General features: G+C 43.9%; 1 protein-coding gene across 1 annotated transcript in view; it reads left to right on the plus strand.

The window, feature by feature from the left end:
- Positions 1 to 458: 458 nt before the first annotated feature.
- LOC311111381 (protein unc-13 homolog A-like) overlaps positions 459 to 21,849 on the plus strand; it is a gene marked incomplete at its 5' end in the record, with an annotated part of 40,718 nt that continues 19,327 nt past the window's right edge. The window contains 10 exons of the mRNA XM_084154098.1: positions 459 to 625; positions 2,441 to 2,537; positions 2,965 to 3,108; positions 3,289 to 3,366; positions 3,525 to 3,602; positions 4,485 to 4,511; positions 8,737 to 8,825; positions 9,177 to 9,317; positions 13,169 to 13,292; positions 14,397 to 14,456. Coding sequence (XP_084010224.1) covers positions 459 to 625; positions 2,441 to 2,537; positions 2,965 to 3,108; positions 3,289 to 3,366; positions 3,525 to 3,602; positions 4,485 to 4,511; positions 8,737 to 8,825; positions 9,177 to 9,317; positions 13,169 to 13,292; positions 14,397 to 14,456 — 1,005 coding nt within the window. The remainder of the gene's footprint in view (positions 626 to 2,440; positions 2,538 to 2,964; positions 3,109 to 3,288; positions 3,367 to 3,524; positions 3,603 to 4,484; positions 4,512 to 8,736; positions 8,826 to 9,176; positions 9,318 to 13,168; positions 13,293 to 14,396; positions 14,457 to 21,849) is intronic.

Raw genomic sequence — 21,849 nt, forward strand, 5'->3', positions numbered from 1 at the left:
CAGGATGTAACACTAGAGTAGAGTGACTGCCTGTACCCGACGGTCGCTGTCCAGTCTCGTGTGGTGCTGAACTTCAGAATTCAGATTCCATCGCTGTCCGCTTCAGTGGTTCTGGATTTCAGATCTTCCCTATTAGCTTGATTGATTGATTCAGCATTGATTCCATCACTGTCCGCTTCAGTGGTTCTGGATTTCAGATCTTCCCTATTAGCTTGATTGATTGATTCAGCATTGAGCCTTTTACTCCTGTGACATTTACATTTTAGTCATTTAGCAGACGCTCTTATCCAGAGCGACTTACAGGAGCAATTAGGGTTAAGTGCCTTGCTCAAGGGCACATCGACAGATTTTTCACCTAGTCAGCTCGGGGATTAGAACCAGCGACCTTTCGGTTACTGGCACAATGCTCTTTACCACTAAGCTACCTGCCGCCAACCACATCATATTTGAGTCCAGACATGCATGTTAACATTCTGCCTTTTTCATTTCCCCTGACAGAGCACGATAAGCACCGTCTATGCAAGAGCACAGAGTACATGAACCTTCACTTCAAAGTCAAGTGGTTCCACAATGAGTACGTCCGCGAACTGGCTGCCTTCAAGGACACACCCCCTGAGTATTCTCTGTAAGTAGTGTGCTGCACACACACACAGAGACACAGACACACACACACACACACACACACAGATGAACAAAGATTATGCCCCAAAAACATGCTAACCTCTCACCATTACCAATAACAGGGGAGGTAAACATTATTGGGGAGGTATGATATACCTCTGTAACTTTCTCACTCATCATTATTCACCATTCATTCATGATTAGCCGTGATCATGGTACATTCTTTAAAAAAAAATGTTTTAAAGGTTCTTCGGCTGTCCCAATAGGAGAACCCTTTTTGTCATGGAACCCAAAAGGGTTCTACCTGGAACCAAATAGGTTTTTTATTTTATTTTATTAGGATTCCCATTAGCAAACGCCAATGGCGACAGCTAGTCTTACTGGGGTCCGACACATAACAAAATTACAATAAACTATTACAATAAAAGGGACTCCAAAATGATACAATACATGATTTAACATTTCTATTGGGCACTACATAATCCCAAACACAACCAAAACAAACTGCAAATGCATCCAACAAGTTTGTAGAGTCACAAGCTTGATGTAGTCATTGTGTGCTAGGAATATAGGACCAAATACTACACTTTTGACTACATTTAATACACTATAAGTGAATTTGTCAAATACTTATGACACCTTCAAATGGGGGGACTAGATACATAAAGTGCTTTCATTTCTAAACGGTAAAACAGATATGTATGAAAATACCCTCAAATAAAAGGTGACATTCTGTACTGTCGCCTCATATAAAACATTTGATCTGAAATCCAAAATGCTGGAGTATAAAGCCAAATAAAATCACTTTCCAAACAAATACACACACCTTACACCACCTGAGTATTCTCTGTAAATACTACGGCACAGTGGAAATAAGCCTTTGTTTTATCCTTGATGATGTCATGTTGTCTCCAACAGGAGCAGCCATATTATTTTAGTCAGTAAATAAATACAGTCATGCAATCAACCTTCACAAACACACCATACATGTACAACTGAGTATTCTCTGGAAGTACTGTAATGTACCCACACAAACACACCATACATGTACAACTGAGTATTCTCTGGAAGTACTGTAATGTACCCACACAAACACACCATACATGTACAACTGAGTATTCTCTGGAAGTACTGTAATGTACCCACACAAACACACCATACAAGTACAACTGAGTATTCTCTGGAAGTACTGTAATGTACCCATACAAACACACCATATATGTACAACTGAGTATTCTCTGTAAGTACTGTAATGCACCCACACAAACAAACAAACACCAAGTTCAGTTTACGTCCTGAATTGACTGAATTGAAATATAGTTTACCCCAACCCTGCCATACATGTTAAACCCCAAAGTGCTTTACAAATCAGCATTTAAAACTAGATAAAAAATTAAAGGAGAGAATGTCATGAGGGTCAGGTAAAAGACAGGTGATTGTATTAAATATGTAAAGATATGGAATACTGCTCTCTCAGACAACCTTGCTAGTGCCCTCTTAGACACACACCTCCCTGTCACTGTTGGTCAAACAGCGTCCAATCCATTACAGAGTGAGTTATGAATGACAGCTCACAGTCCCGCCCACTTGCTGCTGTCATTTAAACACAAAGCACCTTCAGGAGTTAAGGACACACACACACACATACACACACCGCCCACCTTATCACTTTCTCTTGTGACAGATGCCCTTAAACAAGGCGCACAGCAGGGAATACACTTTCAACACACACACACACTTTGGATAGTATGTACAGTACACTCACTGTGTGTGTGTGTGTGTGTGTGTGTGTGTGTGTGTGTGTGTGTGTGTCCTCCAGGTGGTTCGAGCCATTTGTCATTCAGTGGCTGTCTGAGAATGAGGATGTTGCCATGGACTTCCTGCACGGAGCTCTAGGGAGCGACAAGAAGCTTGGCGTGAGTACTCACACACACTCTCCTCTTTTCTCACTCACTCACTCTCACTCGTTCACTGTCTGGTAGTCCTCTGTCTCTTCTCAGTGAGGGATGAAGGAATAACAGCAGTGTTGACATACAGCACTCTGCTGCTCTGCTCTGCTCACTCCAATGAAATACTGCACCACTGTGAGATACTAAAGCTCTCTCTCTCTTCTCGCTTTCTCACTCTCTCCCTCTCTTCTCTCTTTCTCAATCTCTCTTCCCCTTCTCTCCCTATCTCTCTCTTTCTACTTCTCTTTCTTTCTCTCTCTCAATCTATCTCTCTCTCCCCCCTTCTCTTTTTCTCTCTCGCTCAATCTATTTCTCTCCTCTCTTTCTCCCCCTTCTCTTTCTCTCTCTCTCCCTCTTTCTCTGTCTCTCTTTCTCTCTCTCGCTCGTTCTCCAGTTCCAGCCAACGTCGGAGCATGTCCTTTTCTCCTGTTCAGTGGTGGATGTGTTCACTCAGCTCAACCAGAGTTTTGAGATCATTAAGAAGCTGGAGTGCCCCAACCCACAGGCCCTGGCTCACTTCATGTGCCGCTTTGCTAAGGTCAGACACTAACCCCTAACCTAAAGTCCCTAGCTGTGTGTGTGTGTGTGTGTGTGTGTGTGTGTGTTTGTTTGTTTGACCGTGTGTGTGCGTATGTGTGTGTCCAATACTATTTCTAAGAGTGTTTTAATATTGTAACAACTCAATATTGTTCATTCCTTTTCTTGTTTGTTTTTCTAGACCATCAACAAAGTTCTGTTGCAATATGCTGCAATCATAACCAAGGATTTTGGATTGTATCTGAACCAGGAGAAAGTGGTAAGTGTTCTCTGGATGCATATAATGATCTTTCTGCACACACAAAAAGATGGACCAGCCCATCTAGCATTTGCCCAAACTCCCCTATGGCCAGTCTGGTTGTGAATAGTACTATTATATGCTAGATGAATAATACTATGACTGTGTCTCTGTGACAGCCCTGCATTCTCATCAACAACATCCAGCAGCTCAGAGTTCAGCTGGAGAAGATGTTTGAGTCCATGGGAGGCAAACAGGTCTGTAGCAACCCCTTACCTTTATACATACCCCTTACCCTGTCCCCATCCCCTTACCCTGTCCCCATCCCCTTACCCTGTCCCCATCCCCTTACCCTGTCCCCATCCCCTTACCCTGTCCCCATCCCCTTACCCTGTCCCCATCCCCTTACCCTGTCCCCCATCCCATTACCCTGTCCCCCATCCCCTTAACCTTTACCCCAACCCCTTACCCTGTCCCCCATCCCTTTAACCTTTACCCCAACCCCAACTCCATGGGAGGCAAGCAGGTCTGTATCTCTTCTTCACCCCTCATATCCCCATTTTCCCACACCCTCCATGGCCCTAATCCTAGTCCTACCCCATCAGACAATCCTCACCTTCCCCCTAGATCTGTCACCATCCCTGTGAAGACTGATTTTTATTCGCCCACCCTGTTCTGTTTCTCCACTCTTCTAGCTCTTCTCCCTCCATCCTGTCTGGTCTTGTGCGTTCTAGTTTGTTTGTTTTATAAATGTTGTTTTATAAATGTTTGATAAATGTCTAGATGAAAGCCCTTAGTCTGTGTCTTGGGTTTCAGATATTCTAGCATGTCCCCCTCTATCTGTCTGTCTGTCTCTCTGTCTGTCTCTCTCTCTTTCTCTCCCTCTGCCTGTCTGTCTCTCTGTCTGTCTGTCTCTCTGTCTCTCTGCCTGTATGTCTCTCTTTCTGCCTGTCTGTCTTTTTCTCTGACTGTCTCTGTGTTGGTCTCTCTCTGCCTGTCTGTCTGTCTAATCCTGAGAATATAGCAAACGTTTTCTGTAATGTGCATGCTGTCTCTTTCCTCTTTCTAACGTTTTAAATGCCTTGAGTTTTGTCTTCTGTGGTCTTGTGTTTCCCCATTCTACTCTGCTCTCTCTCAAGGAGGAGGGGGCTGTGTCCTTTTGCAAGGTGTGTAGTATAGGACTCCTACCACCTACCATCCTAACCACCCTTTACTAAACATAGGACTCCTACCACCTACCATCCTAACCACCCTTTACTAAACATAGGACTCCTACCACCTACCATCCTAACCACCCTTTACTAAACATAGGACTCCTACCACCTACCATCCTAACCACCCTTTACTAAACATAGGACTCCTGCCCTCCTTTATTTTTAAATATGTATGTAATCTTTATTAATACAGGTAAGTCAATTAAGAACAGATTCTTAATTACAATGATGACTTGTCCTACCTAACACCCTTTACTAAACAGCCTACCTAACACCCTTTACTAAGCATATAACTTCTACCATCCTACCTAACACTCTTTTGTAAGCATAGAACTCCTACCATCCTACCTAACACTCTTTTCTAAGCATAGTACTCCTACCATCCTACCTAACACTCTTTACTATGCATAGAACTCCTACTATCCTACCTAACACCCTTTACTAAGAATATAACTCCTACATCCTACCTAACACCCTTTACTAAGAATAGAACTCCTACATCCTACCTAACACCCTTTACTAAGAATAGAACTCCTACATCCTACCTACCACTCTTAACTAAACATAGAACTCCTACATCCTACCTACCACTCTTAACTAAACATAGAACTCCCACCATCCCTAATATGCTTTATAACACCCTTTAGGCCTACTAAGGATATGTCTTCCACCATCCTTACCATCTTTCACTTAGAATAGGAGTTCTTACAAATGGTTGTGGTCATGCATTCTGTTTAACCTGATGAAGATCAGGGGGCGGCGCACAATTGGCCCAGCGTCGTCCAGGGTAGGGGAGGGAATGGCTGGCTGGCAGGGATGTAGCTCAGTTGGTAGAGCATGGCGTTTGCAACGCCAGGGTTGTGGGTTCGATTCCCACGGGGGGCCAGTATGAAAATAAAAAATGTAAAAAATAATGTATGCACTCACTAACTGTAAGTCGCTCTGGATAAGAGCGTCTGCTAAATGACTAAAATGTAAATGTAAGATCCTCTGGATGGAAATGGTGGTAATTAGGACCATACAGTGTTAGGGACGTTTTCTATTTTAGCATAGGAGCCGTTAACTATCCCTACCACCATCTACTGAACTATAGTAAATGCATGTACCCCCACCTCTCACCCCCCCCCCCCCCCCCAACCTATGCTTCTCCCACTCTCAGCAACACACACACACACACACCCCACCTACGCTCTGACCCTCTCAGCAGCATGTGCCACAGGGCATACGGAATCAGAGCTACCCATCTGTCAGCTAGTCCCCGCGCTCTGTCAGGGAGCAGTATTCATCCACAACACACACACACACACAGCCCACATTCTGTCACTAAGGATAATGGTTCCAACCCACCCGGTCCCACCATTTTTAGCTTGGTGCCTTTTTTCCTGGCTCATTTAGTGGAGTCGTCAGTGTCCCTCAGCCTGCAGCCTGGAGTCAGGGTCTTTTTGATTGCCTCTCTTTGGTCCCCAAGCTGAAGCTACAAAATGCTCCAGACAGGATTTCACAGAAACTCTGATGAGCTTCTCAAACGCTTACAAAACTCCCCAGCTTTGCTCTCTCTCTCTAAAGGAACGGTTCTGTTAATGAGGTGTCTGAACAGATAGAGGCTGCGTCCCAAATGGCACCCTATTCCCTATTTAGTGTACTACGTTTGAGAAAGTAGTGCTCTATAAAAGTAATGCACTATATAGGGAAAAGGGTGCCATTCAGGACACAGACATAGGCATGTCTGACTGAAAGGAAATGCTTTAGTTGGTTTGGCTGCAGCTGCTTGCATTAGACGTTTGACAGGTGATTTATTTAGGCGAATTGAGTGACAGGGATGTTGCATTATTCAGGAGAAACATACAATAGTAATTACAACCTGATAACGCTATAAACTACCTTGTCATTCAGGCATTAGACAGCTATTCCTAATGATCTCTAAACATAATGGATAATGCAGATTGATGAACTAAATGTTTTTTTTCCATTTAGGCAGACCTCAGCACAAAAACACATTACTGGCTAACTGGCAGTGAAAGTGTTCCCAACGCAATTAGCAAACTGAAAGCCACGGCAATTACACAGACCAATGTGCTATCCTAGAATTTGAAATAACACATATTTCAGGCTCTACATATCTTAGAATTAGAAATAATAAATCCGTCATTTCATAGGATTTGAAATAATAGATCAACATCAACTTCTGCAAGGCTGAGACAGAGACGTGAGAGAGAGTGGATCTCCTCTCCACTCAGAGGGTGAAGATAATATAGCTCTTATGATACATACAGAAAACATTCAAACAAGTGTTTCCATTATTTTGGCAGATCCCTGTATGTGCATGCTATGGTCAATAATACTGACAAACCGTATGTAAACACGTCAGTCTCTGAAACATGCTCAGGATAACAGCTTGATCACTGTGTAATGGCTTCTATAATGGCCTGCTATACACAACACCTGTCTCGACAAGCCATCCACCATCAGAACGAGATAGGATTAGAGAGCTGGTCTGTGGCTGCATGACTCTTATCTAACCTAAAGTGATGATCTGTCACACACACACACACACACACACACACACAAACACACACACACACACACACACACACAGGCTTAATGTGATGACCTGTCATGCATATGGAGCAGCTAGCTTTTGTCACACATCTATCTCAGGGACCAGGCCTGAAACAGCTCCCACTCTCCAATACACACACACACACACACACAGCAGAAACACACACAACACAAGCACACACAACACACACACACAGACTTCTGTGTGCAGAATAAGTGGCAATGTTACTGGTGAATTGTAGGATCTATAGAGTAGACTTAAACACATCAATGAGCAGGCCACTCAGAAAGTCTTTAGTCATTCTAAATGATGCTGTCTGCCCCTCTGTTCTCTTTTCAGTCCTCCCTGGAGTACACAGACAGGCCCTATAGATGTTATGTCCCAAATTACACCCTATTCCTTACATACAGTAGTGCACTACTTTTGACCAGGGCCCATAGTGCACTGTATAGGGAACAGGGTGCTATTTGGGACGCATCCAGTGTCCTCTCCTCCTGACATGGTACTACAGAGGCATCCAGTGATGGGGGGACTGTGAGCCAGACACAACATGTGCTTAGCGTACTAAACATCTACTTGACTGACTATCAGTGAGTTGAGGTGGGAGCCTGGGTCCTGTGAGCTGACTGAGTGACAAAGGGACCATCACACACAGATAGATTAGATCTCCCCTTTAAAACACATTTAGAGGGTTGGGGATCTATCTGTCTCTGCCAAACCCTCTTGCCCTAAAACACCTTTAGGTTGCATCCCAAATGGCACCCTGTTCTCTACATAGTGCATTACTTTTGACCAGAGCCACTATATAGGAAATAGGGTGCCATTTGGGACACACACTTAGAGTGGCTGTTGACCCCCTCCATGGCACACCCCTACTCTCACCCCCATCCTATCCACCCATCCCTCCCTGGCTTATCCAGTCTGAACTCTGTCCCCCTTTATGCCAGAGAGACTGACATAGGTCCCATCCCAAATGGAACCCTATTCCCTTTATAGTGGACTACTTTTAATCAGAGCCCTATGGTCCCTAGTCAAAATTAGTGCACTATATAGGGAATAGGGTGCCATTTGGGACACTGACATATTGTTGTAGTGAAGTAATGATGTATTGGCATAGGGTCAGGTTCAGGGTTGAGATAAGAATAACTCAGACCCTGACATAAATCATTCATTGATGTCAATGAGAGACTCAACATGTAAAAAAATGTGAGTTATGGGATCAAGTCAGATGTCAAGTCAGAATGCCGCCCATAGTAATGTAGTGATGTAGAGATATAGTCTGTTTCCCAAATAGTATCCTATTCTTTACAGTGCACTACTTTTGACCAGAGCCCTATAGGCCCTGGGCACCCTATTCCCTATTTAGTGCAATACTTTTTAACATTTGACCAGGGCTCGCGTAGGGCTATGGTCAAATGTAGTGCACTATATAGGGAATAGGGTGCCATTTCAGACGCAGCCCCTGTGAGTCAAAAAGTTGAGTTATGTGCGCAGATCTCAAGTGAAAATAAGGCCCATAGTGATGCAGAGATATCGAGATGTATGATGTTAGTGATATAATGCTGTATTGATGTAGCAGCTAATGATGGGGCATCTCCCTGCCTGTTGCTGTTGCAGCTGGATGCTGAGGCCAGTGAACTACTGAAGGAACTGCAGAACAAACTCAACACCGTGCTGGATGAGCTCAGTGCAGTCTTCGGCTCCAGGTGTGTGTGTGGGGGGTGGGGTTCTGTGTCTGTGTGTGTCTGTGTGTGTGTTTTTGTGGCTGTTTCTGTTACTGTGTGTGTCTGTGGTCTGTGTGTGTCTGTGGTCTGTGTGTGTCTGTGGTCTGTGTGTATCTGTGGTCTGTGTGTATCTGTGGTCTGTGTGTGTCTGTGGTCTGTGTGTGTCTGTGGTCTGTGTGTATCTGTGGTCTGTGTGTGTCTGTGGTCTGTGTGTGTCTGTGGTCTGTGTGTATCTGTGGTCTGTGTGTGTCTGTGGTCTGTGTGTATCTGTGGTCTGTGTGTATCTGTGGTCTGTGTGTATCTGTGCTAACCATGTGTTATTTCCCTGTCCAGTTTCAAGCCGGTGATTGAGGACTGTGTAAAACAGATGAACCAGGAGTTAGTCCAGATGAAGGGGAGTGCTGCAGGGAAGAGCAACGCTGCCATGGATGCTGAGACCGTCCTCAGACCACTCATGGACCTCCTGGATAAAAAGTAGGTCCCTATATGCATATTATCAGCTGGCTTAGAGGTTAGTAACCAGTAGCCTATCTATGGATCTCCTGGATAAAAAGTAGGTTTCTGTTTACACCCTTGAGTTAATATTGTAACCAGTTAGCCAAGAAGTGAGAGGGTTGGGTTAGTAACCCGTTAGTTGAGAGGTTAGTAAACCCTCATGCAACTCCTGGATAAAAAGTAGCTGTTTGTTTTCACCATGGAGTTACTGAGGATTTATATTGTGAGACTCAGTAGGTGTCTGAATGCATGTGGCAGTTATCCTAGTGGTTGGAGCTTTGGGTTAGTTATCCAGTTATCCTAGTGGTTGGAGCTTTAGGTTAGTTAACCAGTTAGCCTAGAGGTTGGAGCTTTGGGTTAGTTAACCAGTTATCCTAGTGGTTGGAGCTTTGGGTTAGTTAACCAGTTAGCCTAGAGGTTGGAGCTTTGGGTTAGTTAACCAGTTAGCCTAGAGGTTGGAGCTTTGGGTTAGTTAACCAGTTATCCTAGTGGTTGGAGTTTTGGGTTAGTTAACCAGTTAGCCTAGAGGTCGGAGCTTTGGGTTAGTTAACCACTTATCCTAGAGGTTGGAGCTTTGGGTTAGTTAACCAGTTATCCTAGTGGTTGGAGCTTTGGGTTAGTTAACCAGTTAGCCTAGAGGTCGGAGCTTTGGGTTAGTTAACCACTTATCCTAGAGGTTGGAGCTTTGGGTTAGTTAACCAGTTATCCTAGAGGTTGGAGCTTTGGGTTAGTTAACCAGTTATCCTAGTGGTTGGAGCTTTGGGTTAGTTAACCAGTTATCCTAGAGGTCGGAGCTTTGGGTTAGTTAACCAGTTATCCTAGAGGTCGGAGCTAGAGGTCTGCATGGAACTGATGTATTCATCCCTCTCCCTCTCCCGCTCCCACCCACACCCGCTGGCTTTCTGTCTGACTCCCACCTGCTAGAGCAAGAACTGGTCCCAAACCCAACCGCAGTCCTGCAATGTTATTTTAGGCATAGGCCTATGTGACGACGCAGCTCACTTGCCAGCAGCCATGGTCGCAGCCATTTTGAAACCTATAGGCAATATCAAAATGTGCAAAAATAACTGAACATATAGGTTCATGGTTGTGGGAAGATGGGAGGGGGGGTTGCGGGGGGTCGGGGGATTTCTCTCCCTGCTCTGTGAATTCTGAGTGTGTGAATAATGCAACAAAGATGTGTTTATAATACAGTAGGTAGGTTAAAGCATACAAAGCAGAAAGACAACCGTTTCCAAATATACTGCGGGACAAACAAAAATAATTGAATCTGACCGCCCGCTCCCAACCGCAGCATGAAAAATGCAGACCACCCCGCAATGATCTCTGTCAGGACACAATCTCTGATCTCTGCAGCCCTCTAGTTGGAGCATTGGGTTAGGTAACCAGTTAACCAGTTAGCCTAGTACAGGGTTCCCCAACTGGCGGTCCACAAGCCAAGTTTTCTGAGCAAATAAAATTATAATAATTATTATAATAATTGTGGAAATCTGTTCCAAAGTATTCCCATGCATAATATATATTCCCACTCATAATAGAGATACACCAACATAAAGTATCTTAATAGGGTGTTGGGCCACCACGAGCCAGAACAACTTCAATGCACCTTGGCATAGATTCTACACGTGTCTGGAACTCTATTGGAGGGATGCGACACCATTCTTCCACTGGAAATTCCATCATTTGGTGTTTTGTCGATGGTGCCGCTCCAGAATCTCCCATAAGTGTTCAATTGGGTTGTGATCTGATGACTGAGACGGCCATGGCATATGGTTTACATCGTTTTCATGCTCATCAAACTAATCAGTGACCACTCGTGTCCTTTGGATGGGGGCATTGTCATATTATGGGGGCAAAGCCATGGTAGCCAAAATAATGGCCAGCCCAGAATGTGTATACATGACCCCTAAGCATGATGGGATGTTAATTGCTTAATTAACTCAGGAACCACACCTGTGTGGCATCACATGCTTTCAATATACTTTGTATCCCTCATTTACTCAAGTGTTTCCATTATTTTGGCAGTTACCTGTATATGTGATTGTATACAAATGTAAGCAAGGTTTGAAATTATTATGTTTTAGTCAAATATTATATCTGTTTGGGATTATTGCTGTCAATTTGCCGTCTACAAATGATTTGTAATAATGTTACGGCCTCCTGACCATCAGCTCAAGAAAAAATCAGCCTGCGGCTGAATCAAGTTGATGATCCCTGTCCTAGCAGTTCTAGAGTAGGTCCCATGCTGTGTAAAGGCAGGATGATATGGCTCTATTCCACATCAGAATAATCAGTCTGGAGGTGTTTTGGATACACTGGATTCAATATCAATACTGATGTAACCACTCCCCCTGCAGTAAAGAAACACACACACAAAAAACACAAACACACACACACAAACATACACACACAAACATACACACACACATGCGCACTGAAAAACATGTCAGTGTTTTTCTGTGTGTGTACATGCGTCTGTGTTTGTTCTTTGTGTTAATTTGTGTTTTCTATAGGGTAGGTGTTTCTCAGTGTGTTTAGGTGTGTGTGTGCGTGTGTGTGTGTGCGTGTATGAGTGCCTGTGTGCCTTTGTGTGTTTGTTATTGGTGTAGGTGTTTCTCTACTTCAGAGTGGTAACATCCATATTGATATTCAATCCAGTATTCACCAGGGAGCTGTATGTATTCCAACATTATCTTGTAGGCCATCTTCTCTACTCTGGCATCCACCCCTGAAAGAGTGTGTGTGTGTGTGTGTGTGTGTGGTGTGTGTTTGCTTGTATGTGTGTGTGTGTGTGTGTGTGTGTGTGTATGTGTGTGTGTGTGTGTGTGTGTGTAAGCTGTGATTCTCTCTCAGACACTCACAGCAACATCGAGGCCAGTGGGGTATTACAGTAGAATCCTCTTAATACTATGCAAAAACTAAATCCTTTCTCCTATCTCCTTAGCCAAGGTTTTCCATTCACTGAGATTATAATGTAAAGCTGATGCATTTATTCCACATATCATGGCTTTTTGAACTTCACACGTGATTGTGTTTGTCCATGTTTGATCCTGTTGTCTTCCTATAGGCCCTGTGGCTTGACGTATGTGGCGTGTAACGTTTGAACGTGTTAAAGGGACATTTCACTCATACATTAAAGTTTGTCAGATGTTTTCAGACTTCTAAAGTAGTCTAACGTCTAGATGAAACCATGTCCCACAACATCAGTTGTGGAAATTCAGCTATATGCCTCAATCACAAAATAAATAAAAAAGATAAGCACTGTCTAATTCCCTGGTTTTCCTGGTTTATTCTATGCTTATCTTTGGGGTGGATCTACACAACTGATGTCGTGGGACGGGGTTTCATCTTGGCATTAGACTACTTTAGAGGTCTCAAAACATCTCAAAAACGTTGATTTGAAAGTCTAATGTCCCTTTAACTTGATTGTGTTTCTGCTGTGGTTTTAGATCTGACTTTGACTGTTGGCTTTGCTCTGTTCTGCTCTTCTCTGTCTCTGTTCTGCTCTGTCTCTGTTTCTGTTCTGTCTCTGCTCTGTCTCTACTCTGTCTCTGTTTCTGCTCTGTCTCTGCTCTGTCTCTGCTCTGTCTCTGCTCTGTCTCTGCTCTGTCTCTGCTCTGTCTCTGCTCTGTTTCTGTTCTGTCTCTGCTCTGTCTCTGCTCTGTCTCTGCTCTGTCTCTGCTCTGTCTCTGCTCTGTCTCTGCTCTGTTTCTGTTCTGTCTCTGCTCTGTCTCTGTTCTGTCTCTGCTCTGCTCTGTCTCTGCTCTGCTCTGTCTCTGCTCTGCTCTGTCTCTGCTCTGTCTCTGCTCTGCTCTGTCTCTGCTCTGCAGTTTGATTTTATTCGCAAAGATCTGTGAGAAGACGGTGTTGAAACGAGTCCTGAAGGAACTGTGGAAGATCGTCCTCAACACCATTGAGAGAATGATAGTCTTACCACCTCTCAATGACCAGAATGTGAGATGTTATGTTATATACACCAAACACACACACACACACACACACACACACACACACACACACACACACACACACACACACACAGACATACAACACCAACAACACCATGGAGAGACAGATAGACCACTGTAAGCCATGAATCTATTCTAACCATGATGGCAGTACCTCTTACACTAGAGCAGAAGTAGGTTGCCATGGTTCTGGAGTGCTACAGGTACTGCACTGTTTACTTGCCCCCAACAGGCACCAAATGAGATAATTGGCCAATATCAGAGCTGGGCTAAATTCCACCTACTTTACCTGGTCTCTTTTAGGACTGAAGCAAAAAACTATCTAACAGAGAAATCAGTACAGTGCAGTATCTGCAACATTTCAGGACCAGGGTTGCCTACCTCTCTACCTCTGGCTGAAATGTCCTCTAGGCTGTAGATACACACACACACACACACACACACAAACACACACAAATATGTACAAAACACAGACACACCATAGAGGATAAGATGGTGTCTCCTTTTCTCTTTGTGTGTCAGTCATGCAGGAAATGTTAGTTAAGCCTGGATAGAGGAATGAAAAGCCAAAACCTGCTTTTCTAACCAACAGGCAACACTGACCAGGCTGACAACACCCAGAAGGGATGTTCTCAAACACACACACACACAGTCTTGTATAACTAACCTTTTGGGGACACAATTCTGTCCTGATCAAAATCCTATTTTCCCTAACCCCTAACCCTAACCTAACCCTAACCTTTACCCCAAAACCTAACCTTAACCCTAACCCTAAACCTAATTCTAACCCTAACACTAACACTAATTCTAACCTTAACCCTAAACCCCCTAGAAATAGCATTTTACCTTTTGGGGACTAACAAAATGTCCCCAGTTGGTCCCAAAAAAAACGTTTACTATTCTTGGGGAGACTTCTGGTCCCCACAAGTATAGTGAAACACGTCCATAGACACACACACACAAACAACAAAAAACGATTTCCTTTACTGTACCACCTTCGTGTTTCCTTTCACATTATATTCAGTATGTAAGGGCTTCAAAGGTGTATATATACAATATAACCCTGTCTGTCTGTCTTTTCTCCTCACAGCAAGGAGCCCAGATGATTTTCAGTGCTGCCAAGGACCTGGGACAGCTATCCAAACTCAAGGTAGGTCTGGGGCGTTCATGACACCTTACACACCATGAGTGTGTGTGTGTGCGTGCATTTGAGTGTGTGTGTGTGTGTGTGTGTGTGTGTGTGTGTGTGTGTGTGTGTGTGTGTGTGTGTGTGTGTGTGTGTGTGAGAGAGAGATAAAAACAGAGTTGAATAGGCACTACTGGGTGATCTGAAAAGTCAAAGTCAATCAATCAATACTATAATAATACTTTTAGCAAAAATGTTTATTTTCAATTTACAATCTGTAGAAACAATGAGAATAGAAGGGTTCAGAACTTTTGTGAAACATCACAGTACAGTTGAAAAATATATGGCAAATAGAAATCCAATATGGATGGTGTTAAGAGATAGATGGGATGTGTTGAATGGAGTTGAAGGATGGGACTAACAACAACTAATAACAACAAGATAACTAATGTAAAGCATACTGTGTCCATAATAAGGATATAGGTTATAGGTTGAGAGCTTTTGTGAAAGAGCACAGTTAGAAAGATATGGCATATACCCAATACTGGGTGCTGATTAACAGGGACTACTGACTCACGTGACTTCCGTCTCGCTTCCGCATTGTCTCCGTGCTGCTGTGCTGTTTGTTGCTACTTGGCTACCTGCCAAACTATTCACGTTTTACTTTTAATAAACGTTTAATCAATCTCTGTGTTCAACAAATTTACCAACTTTTTAGTTTTGTCCTCACTCATCTTTTTTCGTTAAACTTTTTCACCCCGGACGTTTATCCCGAGACAGAAGAGTCATTTTCCTGTGCGTTTTAGCTGCCAACTTTACGTTATTTTCCTTTTTTCCATCGCAACTTTTTTCCCTTATTCAACTTTTTCACTCCGGACGCTTTATCTGGACATGGTTCATCAACATCTTCAACAGCCGAAGCTAAGTAGTAACATTAACATGATGTCTTCTAATTGCAGTCGCTGTACTCATAATATACAGGAGAACGATCGCCTTACGGCGAGAATAGCTGTGCTACAAGCCCAGCTTCAGACGCAATCGTTAGGCAAGGGTAATCTCAGTGTAGGAAAGGAAGAAACAGCGTCTGTGCCACCAGTAAGTACAGACAGTAACGTTAGTATAAATCCCCCCGCACAGTCCCCGCAGCCGGACAACTTTCTCATGGCTTCTGGAGGGAAATACTGTTGGAATGCTCAACCAGTGTCGCTCATTCAGCCGACAGAAACCTTCAACCGGTTTTCCCCATTATGTAGCGAGTCGGAGTCTGAGTCTGAGTCTTCTCTAGTCTCTACTCCTCCCGTTACGGGGTCTGAGACGCCGAAGGCTCCCACCATTAGCTCTGACAAATTGAAAACCCTAGTCATTGGCGACTCCATTACCCGCAGTATTAGACTTAAAACGAATCACCCAGCGATCATACACTGTTTACCAGGGGGCAGGGCTACCGACGTTAAGGCTAATCTAAAGATGGTGCTGGCTAAAGCTAAAACTGGCGAGTGTAGAGAGTATAGAGATATTGTTATCCACGTCGGCACCAACGATGTTAGGATGAAACAGTCAGAGGTCACCAAGTGCAACATAGCTTCAGCGTGTAAATCAGCTAGAAAGATGTGTCGGCATCGAGTAATTGTCTCTGGCCCCCTCCCAGTTAGGGGAAGTGACGAGCTCTACAGCAGAGTCTCAGCACTTAATCGCTGGTTGAAAACTGTTTTCTGCCCCTCCCAAAAGATAACATTTGTGGATAATTGGCCCTCTTTCTGGGACTCACCCACAAACAGGACCAAGCCTGACCTGCTGAGGAGTGACGGACTCCATCCTAGCTGGAGGGGTGCTCTCCTCTTATCTACCAACATAGATAGGGCTCTAACTCCTCTAGCCCCACAGTGAAATAGGGTGCAGGCCAGGCAGCAGGCTGTTAGCCAACCTGCCAGCTTAGTGGAGTCTGCCAATAGCACAGTCAGTGTAGTCAGCTCAGCCATACCCATTGAGACTGTGTCTGTGCCTCGACCTAGGTTGGGCAAAACTAAACATGGCGGTGTTCACCCTAGCAATCTTATTAGGATAAAGACCTCCTCCATTCCTGCCATTATTGAAAGAGATCGTGATACCTCACATCTCAAAATAGGGTTACTTAATGTTAGATCCCTCACTTCAAAGGCAGTCATAGTCAATGAACTAATCACTGATCATAATCTTGATGTGATTGGCCTGACTGAAACATGGCTTAAGCCTGATGAATTTGCTGTGTTAAATGAGGCCTCACCTCCTGGTTACACTAGTGACCATATTCCCCGTGCATCCCGCAAAGGCGGAGGTGTTGCTAACATTTACGATAGCAAATTTCAATTTACAAAAAAAAAAATGGCGTTTTCATCTTTTGAGCTTCTAGTCATGAAATCTATGCAGCCTACTCAATCACTTTTTATAGCTACTGTTTACAGGCCTCCTGGGCCATATACAGCGTTCCTCTCTGAGTTTCCTGAATTCCTATCAGACCTTGTAGTCATAGCAGATCATATTCTAATTTTTGGTGATTTTAATATTCACATGGAGAAGTCCACAGACCCACTCCAAAAGTCTTTCGGAGCCATTATCGACTCAGTGGGTTTTGTCCAACATGTCTCTGGACCTACTCACTGCCACAGTCATACTCTGGACCTAGTTTTGTCCCATGGAATAAATGTTGTAGATCTTAATGTTTTTCCATAAAATCCTGGACTATCGGACCACCATTTTATTACATTTGCAATCGCAACAAATAATCTGCTCAGACCCCAACCAAGGAGCATCAAAAGTCGTGCTATAAATTCTCAAACAACACAAAAATTCATTGATGCCCTTCCAGACTCCTTCTGCCTACCCAAGGACGTCAGAGGACAAAAATCAGTTAACCACTTAACTGAGGAACTCAATTTAACCTTGCGCAATACCCTAGATGCAGTTGCACCCCTAAAAACGAAAAACATTTGTCATAAGAAACTAGCTCCCTGGTATACAGAAAATACCCGAGCTTTGAAGCAAGCTTCCAGGAAATTGGAACGGAAATGGCGCCACACCAAACTGGAAGTCTTCCGACTAGCTTGGAAAGACAGTACCGTGCAGTACCGAAGAGCCCTCACTGCTGCTCGATCATCCTACTTTTCCAACTTAATCGAGGAAAATAAGAACAATCCAAAATTTCTTTTTGATACTGTTGCAAAGCTAACTAAAAAGCAGCATTCCCCAAGAGAGGATGGCTTTCACTTCAGCAGTGATAAATTCATGAACTTCTTTGAGGAAAAGATCATGACCATTAGAAAGCAAATTACGGACTCCTCTTTGAATCTGCGTATTCCTCCAGGGCTTAGCTGTCCTGGATCTGCACAGCTCTGCGAGGGCCTGGGATCGGGAGAGACACTTAAGTGTTTTAGTACTATATCTCTTGACACAATGATGAAAATAATCATGGCCTCTAAACCTTCAAGCTGCATACTGGATCCTATTCCTACTAAACTGCTGAAGGAGCTGCTTCCTGTGCTTGGCCCTCCTATGTTGAACATAATAAACAGCTCTCTATCCACCGGATGTGTACCAAACTCACTAAAAGTGGCAGTGATAAAGCCTCTCTTGAAAAAGCCAAACCTTGACCCGGAAAATATAAAAAACTATCGGCCTATATCGAATCTTCCATTCCTCTCAAAAATTTTAGAAAAAGCTGTTGCGCAGCAACTCACTGCCTTTCTGAAGACAAACAATGTATACGAAATGCTTCAGTCTGGTTTTAGACCCCATCATAGCACTGAGACTGCACTTGTGAAGGTGGTAAATGACCTTTTAATGGCGTCAGACCGAGGCTCTGCATCTGTCCTCGTGCTACTAGACCTTAGTGCTGCCTTTGACACCATCGATCACCACATTCTTTTGGAGAGACTGGAAACCCAAATTGGTCTACACGGACAAGTTCTGGCCTGGTTTAGATCCTACCTGTCGGAAAGATATCAGTTTGTCTCTGTGAATGGTCTGTCCTCCGACAAATCAACTGTACATTTCGGTGTTCCTCAAGGTTCCGTTTTAGGACCACTATTGTTTTCACTATATATTTTACCTCTTGGGGATGTTATTCGAAAACATAATGTTAACTTTCACTGCTATGCGGATGACACACAGCTGTACATTTCAATGAAACATGGTGAAGCCCCAAAATTGCCCTCGCTAGAAGCCTGTGTTTCAGACATAAGGAAGTGGATGGCTGAAAACTTTTTACTTTTAAACTCGGACAAAACAGAGATGCTTGTTCTAGGTCCCAAGAAACAAAGAGATCTTCTGTTAAATCTGACAATTCATCTTGATGGTTGTAAAGTCGTCTCAAATAAAACTGTGAAGGACCTCGGCGTTACTCTTGACCCTGATCTCTCTTTTGACGAACATATCAAGACTGTTTCAAGGACAGCTTTTTTCCATCTACGTAACATTGCAAAAATCAGAAATTTTCTGTCCAAAAATGATGCAGAAAAATTAATCCATGCATTTGTTACTTCTAGGTTAGACTACTGCAATGCTCTATTTTCCGGCTACCCGGATAAAGCACTAAATAAACTTCAGTTAGTGCTAAATACGGCTGCTAGAATCCTGACTAGAACCAAGAAATTTGATCATATTACTCCAGTGCTAGCTTCCCTACACTGGCTTCCTGTTAAGGCAAGGGCTGATTTCAAGGTTTTACTGTTAACCTATAAAGCGTTACATGGGCTTGCTCCTACCTATCTTTCCGAGTTGGTCCTGCCGTACATACCAATACGTACGCTACGGTCACAAGACGCAGGCCTCCTAATTGTCCCTAGAATTTCTAAGCAAACAGCGGGAGGCAGGGCTTTCTCCTATAGATCTCCATTTTTATGGAACAGTCTGCCTACCCATGTGAGAGACGCAGACTCGGTCTCAACCTTTAAGTCTTTACTGAAGACTTATCTCTTCAGTAGGTCATATGATTGAGTGTAGTCTGGCCCAGGAGTGTGAAGGTGAACGGAAAGGCTGGAGCAACGAACAGCCCTTGCTGTCTCTGCCAGGCCGGTTCCCCTCTCCACTGGGGTTCTCTGCCTCTAACCCTGTTGCAGGGGCTGAGTCACTGGCTTGCTGGTGCTCTTTCATGCCGTCCCTGGGAGGGGTGCGTCACTTGAGTGGGTTGAGTTACTGACGTGATCTTCCTGTCTGGGTTGGCGCCCCCCCCCCCTTGGTTTGTGCTGTGGTGGAGACCTCTGTGGGCTATACTCGGCCTTGTCTCAGGATTGTAAGTTGGTGGTTGGGGATATCCCTCTAGTGGTGCGGGGGCTGTGCTTTGGCGGAGTGGGTGGGGTTATATCCTTCCTGTTTGGCCCTGTCCGGGGGTTTCTTCGGATGGGGCCACAGTGTCTCCGGACCGCTCCTGTCTCAGCCTCCAGTATTTATGCTGCAGTAGTTTATGTGTCGGGGGGCTGGGGTTAGTTGGTTATACCTGGAGTACTTCTCCTGTCTTATCCAGTGTCCTGTGTGAATTTAAGTATGCTCTCTCTAATTCTCTCGTTCTCTCTTTCTCTCTGAGAACCTGAGCCCTAGGACCATACGTCAGGACTACCGGGCATGATGTCACCTTGCTGTCCCCAGTCCGCCTGGCCTTGCTGCTATTCCAGTTTCAACTGTTCTGCCTGCGGCTACGAAACCCCTACCTGTCCCAGACCTGCTGTTTTCAACTCTTAATGATCGGCTATGAAAAGCCAACTGAGAGACCTGAGCCCTAGGACCATACGTCGGGACTACCGGCCGTGGTGACTCCTTGCTGTCCCCAGTCCGCCTGGCCATGCTGCTATTCCAGTTTCAACTGTTCTGCCTGCGGTTATGGAACCCCTACCTGTCCCAGACCTGCTGTTTTCAACTCTTAATGATCGGCTATGAAAAGCCAACTGAGATTTATTCCTGATTATTATTTGACCATGCTTGTCACTTATGAACATTTTTGAACATCTTGGCATGGTTCTGTTATAATCTCCACCCGGCACAGCCAGAAGAGGACTGGCCACCCCTCATAGCCTGGTTCCTCTCTAGGTTTCTTCCTAGGTTTTCGCCTTTCTAGGGAGTTTTTCCTAGCCACCGTGCTTCTACACCTGCATTACTAGCTGTTTGGGGTTTTAGGCTGGGTTTCTGTACAGCACTTTGAGATATTAGCTGATGTAAGAAGGGCTATATAAAATAAAATTGATTGATTGATTGATAGAAGCAAACCGGATGGACATCATGAAAATGATCGGAGAGGTTGAGGGTAGAGGAAATTCAGGAGTAAAAACAAACAAAATAGAATTATTGTAAAATTGACTGTGTCCATAAAATGTATATAGTATGTATAAGCTGGAAGTAGAGGCCTAAGCATTGTTGTTCGCTAGTTTACTCCAATTAGGGAAGGGGTGGTAGGGTTGGAAAGTAATAAAAAAGGATATGTGCATATACAGTTGAAGTCGGAAGTTTACATACACTTAGGTTGGAGTCATTAAAACTAGTTTTTCAACCACTACACAAATGTCTTGTTAACAAACTATAGTTTGTTAGTTAGGACTACTTTGTACATGACACAAGTAATTTTTCCAACAATTCTTTACAGACAGATTATTTCACTTAGAATTCACTGTATCACAATTCCAGTGGGTCAGAAGTTTACATACACTAAGTTGACAGTGCCTTTAAACAGCTTGGAAAATTCCAGAAAATGATGTCATGGCTTTAGAAGCTTCTGATAGGCTAATTGACATCATTTGAGTCAATTGGTGGTGTACCTGTGGATGTATTTCAAGGCCTACCTTCAAGCTCAGTGCCTCTTTGCTTGACATCATGGGAAAATCAAAATAAATCAGCCAAGACCTCAGAAAAATAATTGTAGACCTCCACAAGTCTGGTTCATCCTTGGGAGCAATTTCCAAATGCCTGAAGGTACCACGTTCATCTGTACAAACAATAGTACGCAAGTATAAACACCATGGGACCACGCAGCCGTCATAACGCTCAGGAAGGAGACGCATTCTGTCTCCTAGAGATGAACGTACTTTGGTGCGAAAAGTGCAAATCAATCCCAGAACAACAGCAAAGGACCTTGTGAAAATGCTGGAGGAAACAGGTACAAAAGTATCTGTATCCATAGTAAAACGAGTCCTATATCGACATAACCTGAAAGGCCGCTCAGCAAGGAAGAAGCCACTGCTCCAAAACTGCCATAAAAAAGCCAGAATATGGTTTGCAACTGCACATGGGGACAAAGACATCAGTCAGGAAGTTCAAGCATGGTCGCAAATGGGTCTTCCAAATGGACAATGACCCCAAGCATACTTCCAAAGTTGTGACAAAATGGCTTAAGGACAACAAAGTCAAGGTATTGGAGTGGCCATCACAAAGCTCTGACCTCAATCCTATAGAACAT

This window comes from Coregonus lavaretus (genome assembly GCF_964263955.1).
Source record: "Coregonus lavaretus genome assembly, chromosome: 37".
In the NCBI taxonomy this organism is placed as follows: Eukaryota; Metazoa; Chordata; class Actinopteri; order Salmoniformes; family Salmonidae; genus Coregonus; species Coregonus lavaretus.